The sequence below is a fragment of the Gallinula chloropus genome, assembly GCF_964237585.1.
Source record: "Gallinula chloropus genome assembly, chromosome: 8".
NCBI lineage: Eukaryota > Metazoa > Chordata > Aves > Gruiformes > Rallidae > Gallinula > Gallinula chloropus.
The window spans coordinates 26792320-26814133 of record NC_140093.1 but is presented as its reverse complement, the minus strand read 5'-3'; the positions used below and the strand labels follow the sequence as shown (position 1 = coordinate 26814133).

General features: G+C 37.1%; 1 protein-coding gene across 1 annotated transcript in view; it reads right to left on the bottom strand.

Moving 5' to 3' along the window:
- The window catches only part of RHBDD1 (rhomboid domain containing 1), a gene marked incomplete at its 3' end in the record, with an annotated part of 32659 nt that extends 12025 nt beyond the window's left edge, over nucleotides 1-20634 (bottom strand). The window contains exons 1-5 of the mRNA XM_084267253.1: nucleotides 20122-20634; nucleotides 19470-19602; nucleotides 10713-10801; nucleotides 9110-9160; nucleotides 3838-3957 (exon numbers count right to left, since the gene is read on the bottom strand). Of these exons, the coding sequence (XP_084123379.1) occupies nucleotides 3838-3957; nucleotides 9110-9160; nucleotides 10713-10801; nucleotides 19470-19602; nucleotides 20122-20554 (826 nt within the window). The 5' untranslated portion in view covers nucleotides 20555-20634. The remainder of the gene's footprint in view (nucleotides 1-3837; nucleotides 3958-9109; nucleotides 9161-10712; nucleotides 10802-19469; nucleotides 19603-20121) is intronic.
- Nucleotides 20635-21814: the final 1180 nt, after the last annotated feature.

Genomic DNA, 21814 nt, shown 5'->3' with positions numbered 1-21814 from the left:
GTGATATTCCTACAATTGCAGAAGGGAAAGAACACTGACTAGAAAAAAGATTGTGATATACAGCATTTTTCTCTAGTCTTATTTCATCAGTTTCATTCTTATTAAGATGTTCCATGTATCTGGCAAATTTCATAGACTAGTACTAGTAAGTCTATTCTCAGTAGAAGGAAAAAGTAATTGGAACCTTTAAAAATTCAGACAACAGGTCAGCCTGATGCCTAGGTACCTGAACAACACTGCAAATGCACCTACAACTAGTCCATACTTGGCCATCTAAATAACTTAGAGTGAATAGGTTGGGGTCTTTCAGTTTAAAGAAGAACTCAGGAAATGCACAGACAGTTTCACTATAAAATATAAGAGGAATATCTATCTATAGATGTATTCTTACAGGCATTTCTCTTTAGTCACAAACTATAAAAACTGCCACCTACATGTTTAAAGAACCTTGTCTTAAAAAGAGGAAAATCCCTTTGTGCAGAGCCATGAATTTGCAAGGGATTCTTCACATTATTGAGACTGAAAGACTTTGATGTTCAACTCATGAAAAATCCCAACACCCACCACAGTGAATATCCAAACCCATATACCACACTCATCAAGATCTTTCTTCTGAGCAGAATAGCAAGCAACAGACAAGAGATATGGTATCCTGCCATTACTACTACTAGTAGTTGTTCTTAATGTATTAACTAAAAATGGCAAGGCACCTATTTTAACTTCATTGTAAAACCATATCATTTAAATATCAACTGTTAGGGGGTTTTTAATCCAAAATTATTTTTTACTTGACTAAAGGAACCATTACTGCAATTTGTAACCAATACAGAATTATGAGAACACTGAAAATGAGGAAAACACCCACAGTATTTTGGAGGAAAAAAAATACTCTTTAAATGGATTCTTGCTTGAGACAAGAACATGTCTAACCTACAGCTGGGAATGGAAAGAATAAGTAACAATTGTTTTTATTAAATGGACCTGAACATTTATGACAGTTTCATAGCCTTAAAAGCAATGCCTACTTAATTCCCATGAAAAAGCCTAGAAATTTCTGTTATTGCATTAGGTACTAATTATATTTAAGGAATTTTCAGGATATAACATGAAAACAGAATTGCAGTTGAGGAATTCCTGAATGCAGAGTGGGCAGAAATGCACTGTATGGTGGGTTTAGGTAACCCCTGCATGAGATTACAGAAGAGTAACTACTGAGGTTAAATTCAGTGTATGTCCTAACACAAACCAGTGTGCAGCTGTGGGCAACTGACACCAGGAACTTCTGCACGATGCCACTGATTCCTTTACTGGCTCAGTAGGGTACTAACCTGGGTAAACCACTGCAAAACACTTCTGTGGTCCAATCCACAGAACAACTGTCACAGTTTAAATGTTACAGTTGGAAAAGAAGATTAATAATGAGAGAGAGCCCTACATTCTGGTTGTGGTGCCTGTTTTTACACCCATTTAGATATTTCAAATTATTTCATGTAATTTTTAGTTGTGTTGAGTACCTGTTTCATCATCTATGTAATTGCAAGCAACTGTGAATGTCATGCTTTAGGGAAAAATGTATCACATTCAAAGGACAGTGCTCATTTAAGCTAATTATTTTTCAAACTGAAGGAAGAATATCCTAATTGCTTGTTAGCACAATAAATGTTATCTCATCCTTTGTGTCACTAAAACAAGTATGATTAATTACATGCTCTGTATTTCTTTCTTTGTGAAATAAAACATCTGTCTGTAGGCAAACTTAACCTTTCAGCAGCTTGTTTAAGGAATTAGTTGAAGAATTCAGCTCTAAGGTATTGCTGTTCCAAGCTGAAGTGCTCCACTGTAGCTAGCACTCAGAACAGACACTACCAGTCTTAAAATATCCTGCTGTCTCAAACTGAAGTTAAAGATGTGACTTGGTATGCCACAGTTACCTATCAGTGAGACACACTTAGTACAGAGATGCTATTTAAATTCTCTCTCACATTTCCTCAAAGGGCAGTCTCCAAATAAGAAAATATCCCCTCTTATGGTTGAACACTTACCTTTGTCCAAAATCCACAAGGACACAAAAAAACCCAACTTACTTTCCTAGTGATGTGGATTATTTAAGGCTACAAAGCTGCAGGTGCTCTACACGAATACATGTGCCCTGGGTTCAATCAGGATTGAGTTCATGTTCTTTCTAGTAGCTAGTGTAGTGCACACAAAAGTTTTTAAGTGTATACTATCAAGTTATTAGTATTATCATCACTTGGTCAGTTGTATCATTTTCTTAATAATTAAAAATAACAACTAAAACACAAACATAACATTTGAAATGTTAGATGTTACTGAAATAATATTTGAAAATAACATTTCAAAATGCTGAAGGACAGTGAGACAGAGCTACACTTACAGAACAAAGTTGAACATAAAAATTAAGATAATTTGGAAAAAACACCCAACACTTAAGGGAGCCCTCATTTCCCTAGAAGTCTGCACTTCTGCCTGCCAAGTGACTCTCACAATAGATGCAACTTGGTAATTCAGAAAGCTGTATTTACTGTAAAAAAACCAAAAAGGAATTTTTTTTTTCCCTATCACAACCTTGCCTCATCTGCTGCCTTTTTAAAACCAACTTCCAGATAACACATGTTCTTAGTAATAAAAACAGGATCACAGAGGTTTGAAAGTGATGAGGATTTGTCAAGTAATTCATTTTCATATTTTGCCTGATATTTCTCTGACAGCCATAACACAGTGGTGTAAATTCATTTTCTAAGCAGGTATTTATGAATGGTGCTCTGCATTTTAAGGGTTGTAGTTACAAGCAGAAGCTTATGTGCCTTTTTCCTAATGTTTGCTTGTTTGGACCCAGGAAGATAAAATACCAAAACTATGAAAAATGAAAGTGACATAAGCTATTCAGTCAGGTTATTTTTGTTAAGATTAAGTGTTACAGCTTCACCAAATTTAAAAGAAATCTTTTTGACTTCATAAATAAGGAGCATCTAAAGCTTTTGGCTAAACTCCCAAAATAATCTATACTGACATGCAACAGATTAGAAAGGAAGCAGTGTTTGATAGGAGAAGCTATCTCAGTGTGAGACATTACACACTAATTTCTGCCCTTTATCACTTTAATATAAAATTATGCATGTGACACTCAAATATGTTGTCAGTTCTACTACACATATTTTTCCTCATGTAATGAAGTTTTCAGAAGCTGAGAAACAGATTCTACAAATTTTTCCCCTCTTGATTTCACTTGCATTATATAAAGATAAAATATATTCTAATTAATATATTTTATACAGATTCAATTAATAAATTCCAGTTAAAAACAAACACCATTTTTATTTCTAAGTATTTCTGTATTTTTTTTAGGTCTTTCAGGTAGCTGGAATATAAACTTCCTTTAAGGTAAGAAAGAATAGTGTGAAGAATAAATCAGTGAAGCAAATATATATACACACACACACACACAGAGACAAGGTTTACATATTGGTAACATCAATTCTTCCATCATGCCACTTCATGCTACTTTTCAAAGTATAAGTTTTTTTGGCACTGAAACTTGGTTTATTTAGGAGTTTTTTTGTTATAAATGAATTTCTTTTACTGTACTAATGGCAAGGTAATCATAGAGTAAGCAACAAATAAAAGCAATCACACTAAGAGAACAATCTGTTACACTTCATCTCTGAAAATTCTACCAGGAAATTTCCATCTGTTTCTAAAGATACATACAAAATACTGAAAATAATGACCAATCCATTCTCCACCACCCCCCACTCCTCCAACTCCCTTCTCAGTATGAACCAAACTTAAAAATAGAAAATACAATAGAACTCCTACCTCTTTCATTAAGACTGTTTAGCACTGCCCTTTCAAGCTGTTCTTCTTCAGTAAGCCCACCTGTATAATCATAATAGCTCCTTGGTGTTCTGTATTGATAACCTGGGTACCCATAATAATCTGCAAAACAAATACAAATTAAAGAAAATAAATTGCTGCTACTCAGGAGAAGAGTGTGAAATCAGGTATTACCTTTATGCAATCTTCCTTCCACAAGTTATTTTAATTTGAAAAAGAAAAAATATTAGGATTCAATGATTTTAACAACACGTGTCATGAATTAATTTCTTATTTCCACAGCCAGACTCTGGTAACAGAAGAGAAAAACAACAGAAAAAAGATGGATTCAGCATCTCATTTTTTACAATTGTTATGAGTGTCATAGAGAATTGCTTTTGTTAAGAAGCTCCTCATCAAAATTGAAAGATACTTATTATCAGCTCCTTTTACATGTTTACTTGTCAATACTTGGGCACCTTATTAATATGAGTAGAGCAGCAACCACAAAACAGGCAGGTTTCAGGCTTTTCCCACCCGTCTCTCCCTTCCCCCCAGTGTCCACGCACAAATACACGCCGGTGTCACCACAAATTCAAGCAACATTTGGACCTAGAAAACACATGGAAACAGGGTCTTGCAAAGTTCTGCAGGAACAGATGCAGCTAATATTGTGCTGTTGCACAGCTACACCTGCCCTAGAAAAGAGCTCCTTGATTTAAAAAGGACAGGGATCTCCTGGAGAGAGTCCAGAGAAGGGCCACAAAGATGATTAGGGGCCTGGAGCATCTTCCCTATGAGGAAAGGCTGAGTAAGTTGGGACACTTCAGCCTTGAGAAGAGAAGACTAAGGGGGGACCTAATTAAAGTTTATAATTATCTGAAGCAGGGGATGCAGGGGGAATCAGCCAGCCCCTTTTCAGTGGTCTGTGGAGACAGGACAAGGGGCAATGGCTGCAAGTTGGAGCACAGGGAGTTCCACAGCAACATGGGGAAGAACTTTTCCCCAGTGAGGGTGAGGGAGCCCTGGGACAGGCTGCCCAGGGGGTGTGGAGTCTCCTTCTCTGGAGAGATTCCAGCCCCGTCTGGACACCGCCCTGTATGCCCTGTCCTAGGGAGCTGCTTTGGCAGGGGGTTGGACCCGATGATCTCTCAAGGTCCCTTCCAACCCCTACAATTCTATGATTCTATGAAAAGAACCGCTGCACCGTAACCCTCACCTCACGCCACAGTCGCCGCACGTCGCCTGCGCTACCGACAACCGGGAACTACCAACCCTTTGCAGCTTCTCAGAGCCAGGCACCAGAACAGTCACCCACCCAGGCACGTGGCACTTCCAAAACATCTTTTAAATTACTTAGCTACAAAATTGAGCAAGACAGGCTTCCTCTTACAGCAACCTGATCTTGCCTGAGCACAGAAAAGCTAAACTGAGAAAAACTATTACGAAAAGCTCCGTTTTCTACCCCATTTTGGCATCTTCAAAATACAAAGCTTGCAGGGCTGTTCCAGTTTCTCTCCCAGACAGCTGGACAGGGGATTTTGAAGAACCAAAGTACAGAAATGTAGCCAGTTTCTTCCAACTGATAGAAAACATGCATGGGTTTCTCAAAATAAAGTAACTAGCCATATTTTTGTGTAACACACACACAGCATGCCACTTCCCTTCAGATCAGGAGCAACAATGATGAGTCTTGTGTTATCTCATTAGTTATGTGGATTCCATGTTTAACCTTCTTGTGGAACTTCTGCAATTAGTAACAAGCCCAGATTGTGATAAGTGAGGACAGATAAGTGAGGACATAATTTTCAAAAGAAATTAGTTACGTGTTGAAGAAAAAAGTCACAAGTTCTAGAACCTTGAAACAAATAAGAATAGAAAACTGTACCTTAAATTTACACAGGAAAAACAGGAAAAAAAACTGGAGAAAGTGAATCCAAATTGATTTGTATGGGTGTATATTACTTGGTGTGCATTATGCAAATATACCTACACATATTTCATTCCATGTGTATGTGCACATGAATGTGTGTATAAATTACAGTCACACAGAGGAAAAATGTCATTCTATTTACAGGTTTTTCCTTTTTGTAACATACAGCTGACATTGGGAGACTTCATACACCTGCAGTGCCCACTTTGTATGATTTTGCAGTAACCTGAAATTCTGCCATTTCTCCAATAACTGGCAACTCCTCTGATTAGAAGGTATTATTTTTATTTTTCAGTCTGTATGAATTAGTCCTAAAACAAATTTTAGAAGCCTGTAAGTCATACTGACTATGATTAAGAGGTGTAAGTCTACAGGAAAATACACTGACTGCAAGATACCATCTAACTGTCATATCTGTGTTTTACATAGATATGTGCTTTTTAGATATATATATATACAAACACACATGCACTTTGGATGCAGTCTTCTTGTATTCACCTCATTCTCTTCTGCATTATATTCATTTGAATGAACATTTTCTCAGCTATAAATTTAGTTTTTGGAGGCTTCAGAACTGCATGTGTGAAGACTATAAAATTCTGGTACTACAAGCATGCAGTTATCTGATGAAAGAAAAAGAACATTGTATTTTAAGTTTGTTCTATAAGTGTAAATTTTTGTGTGTTTGACATTTTACACTGTCATCAAGTTGCAAGTGTTCAGAAAGCCATCATCTTTGCTTTTTCAAGAAACAGTTGGGTAACATTGACATGTTCCAGGTGTTCCTATTAATCAATGTCCTAATACTTTATTCATGAACCACATTTAGAAAAAACCTAATTCAGATACCAAATACTAAATGTATTAAAATATTTTTTTCTTATTAAATTGCTTCCTTGTACTATTGCATAAAATCTGTTCTGATCATAACTTTCTGATCATCTCTTTTTCTACTGAAATTAGAAATAAGTCAGCAAACCAGAAAATGAAAAAATAATCAAGGTGAGGATGTACTGTATATACATCATTAGCCTGTGACACTAAGTTTTCTTAATTCACAAATGCCCAAATTTATTACATATATCATCCACAAAGCAAAAGGTTAAAACTTCCACAAAGACTTCTACAAATAGGATGAAAGACTAAGCATATACACAAGGAATGAACGTAAATGTGTCAGGGGGTATTTAAATGGCAGTAGCAAGTAGATACATTAATTTAGTACCAAAAACCAGTAGTTCCATCTAAAGCCAAGCTTTAATTAAGGTTAACTCTCTTCTATCATCTCCCTTTTTTTTCACAACTCAAAGCAACAGCATGGCTACCTCAGGGACTGCCCAAGACATGCAAAAACCCCAGACTTCCTTGCTATCAGCATACTCAAGTTTTTTTCTGAGGTGCTATATAGTCCCTCAGCACGCTGTGTGAAATCTCTCCTCTTTACCCTGTTTAGGAAGAGCTGGGAAAGAAAAATAGAGGGCTATTCAGAATCTGCTCTTATTCCACAAGGTTGGTCTTCATACCCACCCCAGCTCCCAGCAGCTGGTCTTTGTTCAGTCACTGCAACAGATTATGGAGTTCAAATGTCAAGTCCAAATTCTTCTTACTAGCGACTGAAGTACCTTTTCCCAAATAAATCTTTAGAGCTTCTACCCACCCTGCTCTACTGGAATACTGAAGGAAGATTTTGTCTCTATGAAGACAGGATACAGAGCAATGCAAGCAGCAAACCCCTAACTAGATGAACATCTTTAACGGGGCTCAGACTGTCAGTCATGGGAACAGGTAGCTTGTGCTCACTACACAGTCTATGATGGCATCTTACTTAATTCCCAGTATTAATTTTATTTTTAGATCAAGCTTTTTTTGACTTGAGAACTGGAATAATGGAAATCCTAGGTAAATACCTTTTTAAGGTACAACAATCCTTGTTGCTGTTGGTAAGGAAAGTAGGTTAAGATCCTTTGGTTCAAATGCTTCAAAAACATTCAAGGGTCCATAATTTCACTTGTGGGAATTATTTAACACAATAAAATTGGAGGTAAATAATAGAATATAAACTCTATCACAGAATAAAAGCAGCACTAACTTTTGCTCACTGTGTCTTAGAGTAAGCACATCTCTCTTATAGAAAATTATAAAAAATAAAAACCTCTGCATGACTAAACATCAGAGAATGGTAACATATGAAATAGTTATCATATAAGCAACCACAGAGACTATGAGTTTTCAACTGGAGAGATTACTATGGTGAGTACAGGACTGGAGTCTGTAAACCCATAACGAATGTGAATAAAGCACCTAAGAACGAAGATTTTATTTCCCTTCCCAGTGAAGAATTAAGGTGCAAATGAAATTAGAAACCAGCAGTTCCAAAACAAACAAAAAATGACAGATTCTACATGAGGGAGTAAACTGTGAAGTTGTTGTGCTGTGATGTTGTAGGTGCTAGAAGAGTTCGTGCCGATTCACAGAGCTTTTGACACATTCATGGAAGAGGAATCCATCAGAGGCTATTAAAGCCAAAATTCCCCCTTCAACCTTCCTGCTGAGAACATCTTTAAGCCACAAGGCCCTGCACACCAGCAGGTATCTGAGGGGGTTATCATTAAGTATTTATCCTGTTCTTACAGCAGGTGCCTAGGAAAGAGCATAAGTCACCGCAGGAGGTAAGATAACTGGGCTATAGGTCCCTTAGCTTTGATTCAACACACAGCCCTTCTCACAGCTGGCTCCTCCCAGCCAAGGCCTCCACGTGTTATTTCTGTACACTCCACATATGACTCAATTTTCTGCACAAGAAGTGAATCAAGTGTGGTACAAAGTATGCCAGTATTCAACTATCCACATATAAACTCTGAAGACAGACCAAATTTATCCTGTTGAGGAGTGGGCTTTTAACATGTAAGTTACTTGATTCACAGAAAGTGCTCAAAGGAAGAGTTCCTTGGGGGGGTTGGTGGAGGTGGGGAAACCAACTTTGTAGAATGAAAAATATCAATTTGCCACATCAGGGCAGAATAATGAAGGTTCCAAGGGCTGCTTTCAGTAGACACAATTTCCCCCCTGCTGCACCTTCTGCAAAAAGGACAGTATTTCCCCAGGGTAGGGTTTAGGAAGTCATGACCTTAATTTGAGGTTTAAAGCCTTTTGTACAAAATACAGCCACACAGTTCCCTAAGAAAGAAAGGTGAGACATAGGCAGAGAAGTAATAAGCTTAGCAAGTATACAGATTTGCAGAATAGCCTGTATATTATGTATTTCCATTCAACTAGCTCCTTCAAGTTTTACTTCTTTTATAGCTCAAATAAGTTTTCAGGTAACTAGGTGAGAATACTTACCTGAATGGTAGTCCCTTGGCCTGTCAGGGTCAGTGAATGAAGAAATTCCACCTAAATAAAAGAATAAAACATGTACTATTAGAATAAAACAATTACATTGCCTTAATAAAATACAAATTCAAAATGGAAGTTCTCTTTCTTTCAGCCTGTTTCATAACATACAAATGTGAAACAAGGGGTATCTGAATTTTTTTTGGCATCATTTAGAGAATATTGGTAAACTTGTCTGCTGCTCTAGATTTTATAGTAGTGTGCCTTGTTTAAGCAACATAGCCATGTAGACTAAAAGAAGAATGCAAACCAACCTAAGAAGCATTCTGAGAACATATAATGAATAATTTCTGCACTGAGATTGCACGTTGGTAAAAATGGGTTAAAGCACAGAAAACTGAGGACTAGAATAACACTGCACTATCTCCACTCTGCTAGACTGAAGAAAAAGACGATCTGTGTACTGAAACACTCCTCTCTCCAGGTCTGTCACACAGCTGCCTTTACAGAGGCAGGATTTCATAGCATGTTTCACTGTCAGCACCTTGGGTTTTATCACAGAATCCTGGAATGATTAGTCCGGAAGAAACCTCAGAAGCTCCCTGGCCCAAGTCCTGCTCTGAGCAGGGTCAGCTACAAGATCAGACCAGGTTACTCCAGAAGAGTGCTGTCTTGTCAAGTCTTGAACACATCAAAGGATGAGACTGTAGAACCTCCCTAGGCAGTGTAATCAGATACTTGACTGTCCTAGTAGTCATCAGACAGCTCCCCCAAGCCACAGAAACATGCAATGTTAACGTTTAATTAACGTAACACTGTCTGTTCACTCCTATGGGGTAGGAAATCTGATGCTTCAGTCTGTTTTTCCAAATGAAACTGCTAAACACGTATGACTTACAGTCTGCATCACCAAACTGTGATAGCACCTCCTGTGAAAAGCACACAGATCTGAACAAATACTGTCCCACTGTACAAACACCATACCCATGCTCAACTTGATGGCACAGTCATGAACAGAGTCCTCAACTTAGTCACTGATTAGGCATAAAACCAATTCTGACAACCAACCCCACCACAGCTGTTGTGACAGGGCTTAGACTTCCAAATAGAACACTGAAATGTATTGTAGTGTTCACATAAGAACTACAACCCTACAATTCCAAGGTCGTATTTAAAACGATTGTTAGACTAAAGATGTCTAAAATCCTGTCTTTTTAAAAAGTAAGAATTAATACAGTATGAAAAGCTGTGGTATTACCTTGTTGGAACAACTGAGAATTTTGGTAGTTTCTCAAGCATCCCATAACCTTTTCCATATTCTAAAGACTGCCACAAGAATGGTTGCAACTATTAGAAATCAACATGGAAACTTGCTGTCTTCTGGCATATTTTTATGGCTTCACCACATTCCACCTAAACTGCCATTTTCATCGACATCTTATGAGACACATTTTACTCTAAATAAATGTTTAAGAAGGGTAAAAGATATTCCTCTGAGCAAAAATACCTGAAGGACATTGGGGGAATGGCTGGAATTTCCATAAGCCTGACTCACAATTTCTAAAGTAAGTTTTTCTTATGCAGATTTTACAAATTGAGCAAAGTTACATACCTGCACAGGCTTTCATGATCTTCTTCAAGGGTCCCGTAGTGTACATCAATCCAACAAGAATGCCTGCCAGATGCCCAGCAAAAGAAGTACTACAACAGAAGAAAATCTTGTGAGTGATGGGAAGGAAGAGACTTTTCTTGTAGAGCTCCAGAAGGAGCGCAGAAGTTGGTGTAACAGAGAAAATACCCAAGTAAGACCAATCAGAGAAATTACTTCCCTCCAAGGACATAGTGACAAGTTTTCCTTCTTTTTAACTACCCTAAAATTGGTAGGTACAGACAGTTAAAGAAAGGTATCTAACAAATATCCTGAAGAAGCTAGAAAATAATTGGAGAGGTCATTTTAATTACTTGTACAAAGGAAAGAATACTGAAATCATTTAAAGACTTGCTGAGGTAGGAAACTAGTTTTAATTTATTAAAAAATAAACCCCCAGGATTGCACTGAAATGTCCAGGCAGATTCTGTCAAAACAACTTAGTTTCAAATGAAAGCACAAATACAGTACCCTCTACTGTACTATCACTACACTCCTACAATTAGCCTGAGATATGCAAGGATGTGGATCTTGCAATCTTTGTTACACGGTGCCTTCAAAATTAAAAGAACAATGAGGGAAATGCTGAGATCCAAATTCTTTTTTATTCATACCAACAACTTCTTTTAAAACAAGAAGCTGCCCATCTGCATAGAGGATGAAAAGGGTCTTTTGAGAAGTCGTCAACATGGAACTGTATGTTTACAGCAAATAAGGAGATTGGGTCCAAGTACTGCCATGGCTGTGGCTACTCTAAATCCATAATTCAGTTTTCAGCATTCAAATTAAGAGTTAAGTTCTTCTGTGTTTAATCAGGTTTAAACCATTAATTAAGATTAAAATATTTTGAGTTTAACCAAGTTTACACACTATTTGTAAATTGTTCACTTCTTAGGAAGTTAGAGAAGCTGATACACTAAACATTAAAATTTCCTAGTATATGCAATTATAAATAAATCAGTCCACTGGATTTACACTGGTTGTCCAGAGATTGAAGGAAGATGAGTGGTTTTGCACCTTTATAAAGCAGGAAAGAAACTTCTGTTTGATGTAAAAACAGGTTTAAACATTATATTTCTTACATTCCAGACAGATACCCAAAGTAGTTACACAGATCCTAGCATGTGCACTTGTGATGGTACAACTTCCAGGCATCACTGACACAAGTACACCAGAAAACGCATGTCAGTAGAGGGAGATAAAGATCAAATCTAAATTCACTTTTGCAGCCTACGTACCCACAAAGTTATTCTGCTATGTAGAGCTGCAGTTCCTTCCCATAAGTAAACAGCAATTTTTTGAAGAGTAACATGTAGATGATCATGTGAAAATTTATAAGGAAGTTGAGAAAATAAAGTATCTCCAAGGAACAAATCTTCCAAACAGATTTTTCTGGATCAGGTTTTCAAAATCTGTGAAAGATACAGGACTGACAGGGAAAACATCTATAGACATAACACTAAGTTATTTAAAATGCCTTACTCTAGAAATCTCCAACATGACAGCGAGTCACCTATATTCCTGGCAGTGTTTTAAACAAAATTTATGCTAATCCTGATTTATCTGAGCAAAACATTGATGCACAAACCCCAAAATCAAGATCTTTTCTTGCAACACAGTACTGCTATATATTTACACTATATGAATAATCAAAACTCTTCCATTTTTAAAAGTCTTTGGGAGGATAATTTCCACTTCATGTCTCTTGAACAGGTTAGTGTACTGGATGCCTAAACACTATTGACTATTTATATATTATAAGTGGAAACTCAAAATGGAAATTTTTAAAAAGCTTTTTCTAAATGAAAAACAGTATCAGATACATTGTCACACAGATACTATCACTGATGTGCAGAAAATGACTACATTTGATAAGTCAAAGAATTTTCACCATATGCTGTCATAACATGAATTTCAGTGTGATCAACAGTAGCATCTTGCTTCCTGTAATTCCTAGAGAAAAGGAATTCCATAAAGGACAAAAAGACAGATTCCCTCACATTATTAAAGCTGTTTTAATAAATGCTTTAAACATTGTCAAAGCAAACGAAAAAATGTAACTATGCAGCAAAATTCTGAAGAGATCAACAGAGGAGGACTCTAGTCAGACAACTACAGACTAGTCACTATCCTCTGCTCCCAGCTAAAGCTGTGTGTTCAACAACTACTAAGACACACACAATTTGTCAACCAAGGTAAGAACACCAGAAACAGAAAGCAGATTTATCAAGAACACATCTCAAATCAACAAAATTCCTCCTCTGACAAGGCAACAAGCTTCACAGAAAGGGAGAATCAACAGATGTCACACATGCTGTAAGAATGCAGCACTGTCTCACAGTATTTGTCATAAAGAAGGTTTAAAGCCCTTAACTCTAAAGCTACACTAAGGATATCCCTATGTGGTTACCAAACTTGACTCAATACTTATCAGTGATTGATTATCAAACTTAGGGTACAAATCCAGTGGATTTGTGACAATCTATTCCAAATATTATTTACAAATATCAACAAGCTAAGAGAAGATGTAAGGGTCACTGGAGATGACATTACAATTTAAAGCAACCTTGACAACATGAAGTAGTGATTTGGAAAAGAAATATGATGTGATAAAGAGAGTTCTGAAGATACCACAGAAACCATCAACTATGCAAATGGCTGGACAATAGGAAAGCTTCAGGATAGAACCTGGGGGACACAGTGAATTATGCATTAAAGCACAGGTCAGCACATCACTACAAAAGAGACAAGTATTTTTACCAGAAACTTGTAAACAGCAGCACTATTGGAAAGTAGAATTAAATAACCCTCCACCCTACTCAGCAGTGGTAGGACTCAGCTGGAGAACTGAGGTTACTTTTTTGTGTGCTGCACAAAAAAGAAAGCAACAATAACCACCACCAAACCAAACAGCACACAAACAAAATAACCACACAAAAAACCAAACTAAAAAACCCAGAAAACAGCCTTCTCTTCACCAGCCAACCCACAAAACTTCCAAGACTGAAGGGATCACAATCCCTTAAGTCTATTGAATTCTCCCACGGACACAATAATCTTAAAATATGGAAAAGATTGTTATAAACAGTAAAGAATGTACTCTCCACATTCTCTATTCACTGAACAAGGAGTAATGGACAGAAGTCCTAGCAGCAGATTTAAAAACCCTTAAGTAGAACAGCAGACTGGAGAAACTGAGGGGTCTCCATCCACATCCAAAGAGGCCTCCCAGATCCTCCCAGGATCAGGATCCACTCTCTCCCACACTTGCCTCTGCTTCACAAGGGAAAATGAGAGGGCTACTAAGACCCTGCAAACAGCAACCAGAGTTTATTAAAGTAGTCATCTGCATTAGACTAAATATTGGTAAGTATTAACTATATTCACATGTATAGGTTTATATGTAAGTTTTTCCTTCTGCAGTTATCAGAGCATTTATTCTGAGATCAGAGTAATTCAGAAGCCCTATAATCTTATCCTATATTTTTTAAGAGACTAGAATTATACCATTTCAGTAAACTATAAAAAAATAACTGTTCTACACATGCAATTAACATTCCTCTATCTGCATGCTTTAGTCCAAAGTGGATACTCCTATTTCCAATGAACTCAAGTGCATATGAACCATTAATCCCCAGTAATACCTCAATGTCAAGCTTCTTGACATTTGACTACATTTTGCAGTGAATTTTAATTTTCAGTAGAATGCCTTTTTAAAAAAATCCACATAATGGATGAGTTGTGTCTGCAGACATTAAAGGCAAAGTTACAACTGTTTTCACAAGGCAGGATTATATGCAAAATTTAGAGCTAAATACCATGGATTTTGGCTGAAAAAGTTAATAAGCAATTTACAAAAAACACAAAAGTTGTGTGAAAAAGTCTTGTTAAAGTTATTAACACAGCTCCTTTTCACTTGTATTATGAGTTCCACTTGTCTAATCTAGGAAACTGAATTTACTCCTATTGCCTGCTTTTTATATAGAGAAAATAGTTCCAGATAGTTAAAAACTCTTACAGTAACTGCAATAAAGCAACCTTCCTTAAGTAATTCCAAAAAAGGCTTTTTACACTATTTATGAAAATATCAGTGCCTTGATGGGAATGAGTATTTTACTAGGTAAAAACTGGCTGATGTTTTTCAGTTAGACTAGTGAAGAAACATTCACCTGGTTGCAACATAAGCTAGTGCCTTTTTTTCCTGCTACATAACAAAGAAAATCTGATAATTTATTTTTTCCACAGTAGAATTTTCACTTTCTGTAACACATGCAGAACCTTGAATGGAAATAAACAGGTTTTTGAGGTTTTCAATGGCATGGCTTCCTCTCTAAATGCCAATGATCTTTATCAACATTAACTAGTTTTCTACCCAGTACAAAGATTTTTTTTTTGTTTGAAAGTGTAGCTATATTCCCAGAGCCCTTCTTAATCTCAACCATTCACTTCACACCAATGACAACTATGCAATATGCCTAAATACTGTTTCCTGAAGATACCTGCCACCAAGTTGATGTGCACATTACTTCAGAAAAATCTTATAAACAGAATTAGTTATACTTTTCCACTTGTGTGTGTAACTTCCAGGAACACTGGTAGCACTGGAGGGGAAACCATTTGGATGGTATTTGCTTTTCAAATATAACAAATTCTGAGCTGATATTTCCAAGCCTCTGCCTTAACTTTTACATGAATGCTGTTGCAGTCTCCTTACAGTGAATTAAAATAAATTCCTCATCACTGTTGGTGACTTACAGAACAGAAACAAATCAGAATGTGTCAGTCATGACTCAACAAATGCAAACAGAGAGGATAATCTACACCTGTCACTTCCCACAACTTCTTCACAACAGCAAACCCCCAAGTCTGATAGGCATTGTTTATACACACAGTATTACCACAGGACAAAGTCACTTACTGAGCAACAGAAATGAAGAATCTACGCCAACTTTGTTCTTTAAAACCCATGGGAATCAAATCCATATATTTATGCAGAGTTTATTTCCAAATTAGCACATGAACAGTCACCTGCACGTGACAATTTATACACTTTGCTACAAAAACCCAAATGGTCAGTTTACCAGTGCTAAACAACCTACCTGAATGCAGATTAAACCCAACTGAATGACTGCACAAGTCAATATTTTTACATAGCCCTACAAGGGAAAATGCCACTGCTTTCCTTAAATGGAGAGGGGAAACTTGGTAATAGTTTTGTAACACATCAGTGTCCTGGTTCTGGCCAGGCCAGAGTCAACCTGGGAAATCAGTAAGAGGCTGTAAAGTGGTTCTCATCACTTAATGCCATCCCTGTCAAACCTGGGGTTTTCTAGTTGGTTGGTTGTTCCTAGCCCTTTTGTTCCCAAGGAGCAGTTCTCATCAATGAACAGTATAAGCAGCAATTCAACAGTATACCTAAGTGATAACCAGGGGTGTCTCAGCAATATCCCTAGCCACTGAACAAGTGACAAATCTAAAAAGCAGATGAAATAGGAAGATAACCTCATGAGATCCTCTGTAGGTAAGCTTATTAGAGCTATGCAAAACATTTGTATGCATAGCAGTCACTGTAATAGGACTGAGACTCAGAAGTACAAGGCAAAATAATGAAAAATTTAAAGTCAGATTTGTCAAAAGATGTTCTTGCACTTTCAAATATATATAAAAACTTCTGTGGGGTTGGTTGTTGTTTGTTTGGGTTTCTTTTAATAAACAAGCACAGTATTCCTATTACATTTATTTTTGACTATGATCTGCTTTGAAATCTTGATTTGCCATGGATCCTTGACCCCAGGTGAAATGAAGCACCAACTGGTTTTCACTGTTGATTCATTACACATTACAACTACATAACATTTTCAGTTGTCAGCTACGAATGCTTATGACAATGATCTGCATCTCTATTGCCAAATGGAGATGTGTTGCTGTGCTCCTGTTCCTGTGTGGGATAGCTCTCAGTTTGCAAAGTCTCCCTCTCTCTTTTATTTAAGATGAAGAACTCTAATAAGCATCTTAAGGAGCCAAAAAAACCCTCAAATAACCAGTCAACAGAACTGGCTCAGATCAACACCAATATATGTTATTTAGAAAATGTTCTGAAGAGAAACTTGGAAACAAACTTAAGGCTAGATGTAATTTAGAAAATAGAAATCAATCAAAGACAAATAATTTCACACTTTATGGATTGCATCACCCACAGACCTGGAAAACTTTATCAGACCCCTGAAACTCAGTAACTATAAAATCTACCAAAACACATGTCAAATGAAGCTCTAGAGGAATGCTTGTGAGTTTTCAGAGATGCACCGAGCTACCAAAATGTTAAGATTTCTTTGAGAATCTCTGGACTCCAGGACAGCAAGTCTCACTACTCCTGACAAACTGCAAAACCAGCAATTCTGGACAGTCACAATATCAAACTTCAACATTTCTGAACACTAAGAAAAATAACATCCTTTACTCTTCTCCACTGCTAACTTTCTGCTCCTCCATTATTTCCAGTCTTTGTTACTCAAATTGCTGAAAGAAAAGTTTGAAGAAAACTAATGTTCAGCTTCCAACCTCTAAAGTGTCATTTTTGTAAATTTAATAAATATTTGAGTTAGATCAGAAACAACCTGAAAAATAAGCTTTTTCTTTAATAGTGAAACAGGGATTGATGACTCCAGATACCATATGCCCAAGTGTGGAAGAGACAGACATTAACCATGAAGTATCTTTTCATATGCCTGTTCTTCAATCAAATAAATTATCCTAAGAATTGCTACAGAGATCTTATATCTCGATATCCTTACTTGACATAAGGTGAAGATTATATTGCACGTGTTTTAAAGTTTCCCTATAATAAGAACATTAATGAGAAAGGGGTTTACTGGCACTTGAAAATTCTAAACAATGTCCTAGCAAACAAATCAGTTTTCAATAGCCCTTCATTGACTATAGATTCTCAGGTGATCCAAACACATCATTCCACTAAGGTAGACCCAAACATTGTGTGTCTGACTGGACAGAGTTCTGCTCCAATTACTAACTTCTTATATATTCTGAACTAAGTTATGCAGCTTGATCTACAAGTATCACAATGCGCCCTGAGCATGCAAATGAGCCTGTAAGAGCAATGCTCTGAGAGCTACAATCGTTATGGTTCATTTCAAGACAGTTGGCAGTTACTAATTAAACATGTTATGTTCTGGGACATGAATTTCTGGAGATTACTACTACTGTAGTTTTCTATTGCATCCATTATTATTTGAGTGCTGTGAAATGATCCCATTAGAATTGTGTGTGACAGTGTAGTGGTTCTTTAGACCAGGCAGCAATCGGAGCTTCCACAGAATTATGAAAGGCTTTTGACATTCTTTTTGGACCTTGTATAAGCTTTCTATCCCAGTGAATTTCTATCCCAGTAAACTTTCTGTTGCAGTAAAGCAGCTGAAAAACAACTCACCCAACTACTAAACCCCAAGTAGCACCCAACTACTAAACTCATGTTTTCCTTCTACCAGACACAGTATGATGTGTTCATTGTTTTATTTCAGGAACGATGTGCCAAACAATCACATCAGCCAGATGACCAAGAAAACCTATGTGCAGCTAATGTCAAAAATGGTATTTTTTAGAAGAATGTTTTTAATGCAAACTGTGTGTTTGTACTTGTGGAAATGCCACGCAAGTGACCTCTCAGCTCACATTTAAAACTGCATTTGGAACAGAGCACGCTGCAGCTCTTCTCTCTTTTAACATAGGACTCCTTAGTGGCCAACTAACCTCAGCAAGTCATAAGGCAATAAAACCAGTGTTTAAAATAAGGAGTATCTTAATTCTTATTCTGATCTTGGAAATGTTCTATCTGCAGTATCACAGTATCTCATGCAGAGTATGTCAGCATTGCTTCCCTTTAAAAAATACTTAGGTGAAGTGGGAAATTGTGTATCAACTGTGGTTTGGTAGTTTATAAGTTTGGCACCTGTGCTTCACCTACATTCTCTAATATGACTGAGAGTTATAAAACACTATACAAGCAAACTACTAATTTGCAATTAGAACACCAGAAATCAACTGCTAAAGAACAGAAAGGCACTATTCTCAGCAGAACACAAGAAAATTAAGGAAGGTGATGAGCAAGACTGTGGGACAGTAAAACCTACATAGAATTTGCAGAATACTGGATGATGGCTTTATCAAAGGTTAGAGGAGAGACTACAAGAAATGGACAGAGGGGACTAGCACAGAAATAGCCAGCAAACTGCATAATGTTTTCTTCCTTGTGAAGCCCTCAGAACTACAGTGTATTAGTTGGTGTACTTTGCTAAAAGACACCTTCCCTTTTCCTTGTCCATCCACTTTTGTTCTTAACCCTCAAATACTTAGTAACACACTTCTGGGGACAGTATTTCAGCTCTTTCTTTGGAAATGAGGTCAAAATACAGGGTGTCAAAGACAAAAAGCAGACCGTAGCCTCAACACTTACCTGCAGCCTGAACAGTCCATCTGGATACCAGTGAACACTATACATATTTTGATATCAAAGAATCACAGAACACTTTGGGTTGCAAAGGACCTCAAAGTCCATCTAGTTCCAAACCCCTGCCACGGGCAGCGACATCCTTCACTGGAACAGGTTGCCCAAAGCCCTATCCAACCTTGCCTTGAATACATTTCAAAGTACTCCAGACAGCCCAGATCTCTCCCCCTAACTTTTAAATATTAAAATGCACTTACCCTGGTGAGATTAAATGAATAGCCACCAGCTCCACCCAACAAGCATATTTACTGGCTATCGGATATCCAAGGACATGGCTGACTCTTCCTGGATTGTAATGGTTGTTAAGAACTTTCAAAGCAAACAAGACTCCTGCAAACAAGAAGACACATAAGGAGAGAAGCACTTGTGCCCAAATAATTACAAAATGAAAAACACCTTAACTCCTGAAGTTCAAGTACCATGCAGTTTCACAGCCCCATGAAGCACGCTGCTGCCTGCAAGAGTGACAGTTCTAAGCTGCTTTGGCACTGGTACTTTTCAGTGATTTAAGATTAGAAATTACATATTTATATAGTAGCCAAATTCTAAGTTGCTTTTAATATGCCTACTCACTAGAGCTATTCAGGTATTCAAATCCACCCAAAAATTTAGAAATGGGAGTTCTAGTTGAAATCATTGACAAAATGATTGAACTCTAAAAAAGCATTCCTGGAGCTGAGAAAAGCCATTACCTGAAGTACATGCTTTAAGTTAATAAAACAGAGTAACTTTACTTGCATAACAATATACATGCATATGGATGTACACTATCCATCTTCTGCAGTCTACCAATATTGCTATATAGTACCTATAGTCATTTACATATGTAAATTGCACTATGTGCCTTACCTGAAAAACCTACAGCACAATTCTTTTCATATGAAGGATCATCCAGAATTCTCACAAGCATGAATTCCAGCACCATGTAAACAACTCCAATCAGCACTGAAAATACTGCAATTATATATGCAAACCATCTGCTCTTAATCTTTTTTTCCAACATTATCCCTTTCCACAGCATGGAAACCATGTTATAATATAAATGCCAGTCATCTGCATGGTGGACAGGAGAAAGCAGTAAACGCTCCCAGTTCTTTCTGTAGAAGCCTTCATGGACACTGATACACACTTCATGCAGTGGCCTCACAGGATTCAGAAAGAGAAAAATATTCAGTGCAAGTACCCCAAGGGTTACAGAAGGAATGTTCTGGAGTCCCACTTGAGAAATCTGATAAAGCAGCAGCAGGAGTCCAGCGTTGACTCTTCCCTGCCTTCGCTGCATTATTATTTCTTATTCAAAATAAAAGGTGAAGATTATTCCAACTTCTGGTCTTTCCTTCAAATTCAAAACTACACCAGTTCTGGAAATCTGAAAGAAAAAAGATAACTGCATTACTATACATATACAAGGATGTTTACAAGCTCATCACTTTTTTGGTGGTTTTTTTTTTAACACAGCAAATTATTCAAACTAATTAGCTGAGACTTCTTTTTTACATCTGAACCAAAATTCAAGTGAGGAAAAAAAAACCCTGTAATTTTTAAACTAGCATAACACACAAATAAAAGTTATACATATAATCCAGACAAGAGTTGTGAGAAAAGGGAATCTGCAACATCTCTTCCATGTCCCTAGACAGGCTTTACTTAAACCATCAAATTCCAGTGTTCTCATTAATATCCTGATTCACAATTATTAAAATTTCAGGAAAGAAACCAGTTACAAGTTCATCTCTAGACTCTCATGTTTCAGGCTCCCCATCTTTGCTACATAGACTTTTTTCCTTATCATTTTCACAACTTTTACAAATATTAAATACAAGCTAAGAATGAAATTAAAACTTTCCATTTCAAAAAGTTACAGAAACACAGCTAAGTACACCTTTTTTTTTTAAAATTTAAAATTGCTATTGCTATCTTAGTGAGTAGAATTCAAAGTTTAATTTAAAAGCACGCAATGGAAGAAATAAACCACCAACACTGCAGGAGGAAAACAGCTACAAGAAGGGCACATAACATTTCCAGACCTTTATAGCAAAATACTAATCTCTGGCCTCTTTATGCCAGATAAAATTGAGGATTAAAAAGACTGTACAAGTTTTAGATCTTGTCAGAAGCAGGGTTAATATGCCAGAAACTGAGAAAGGGCATCAAGCTAACCTGTGGAAGCTTATAAAGAGAGGACGAAGGGACCTGCACTGGAGAACACAGCACATGGTGGTGAAACCACCTGCAGAAGACAGGAAGGGACACTGAATTTCAAGCAGCTTCTGAGGGCCACCTCATTTTGGCTCGTGCTATTTTTTTCTCAAAACTCTCCAAGATGAGATACAAACAGCACAGCCACACTTCCCTGCCTCCAGGATGCCAATTCCCTGAAGTACTAAAGATACACAATCATTATTTCACACCTAAGTGTCAACTATGCAGAGCTAGAAAAACACACTTACTATTCTTGCCATGAAGATTAAAAGGAAACTTCCTGAAGTATCTAGATATACACAAAATTCTCATCTCAACATCCCATTCCCCTCCTTTTCCA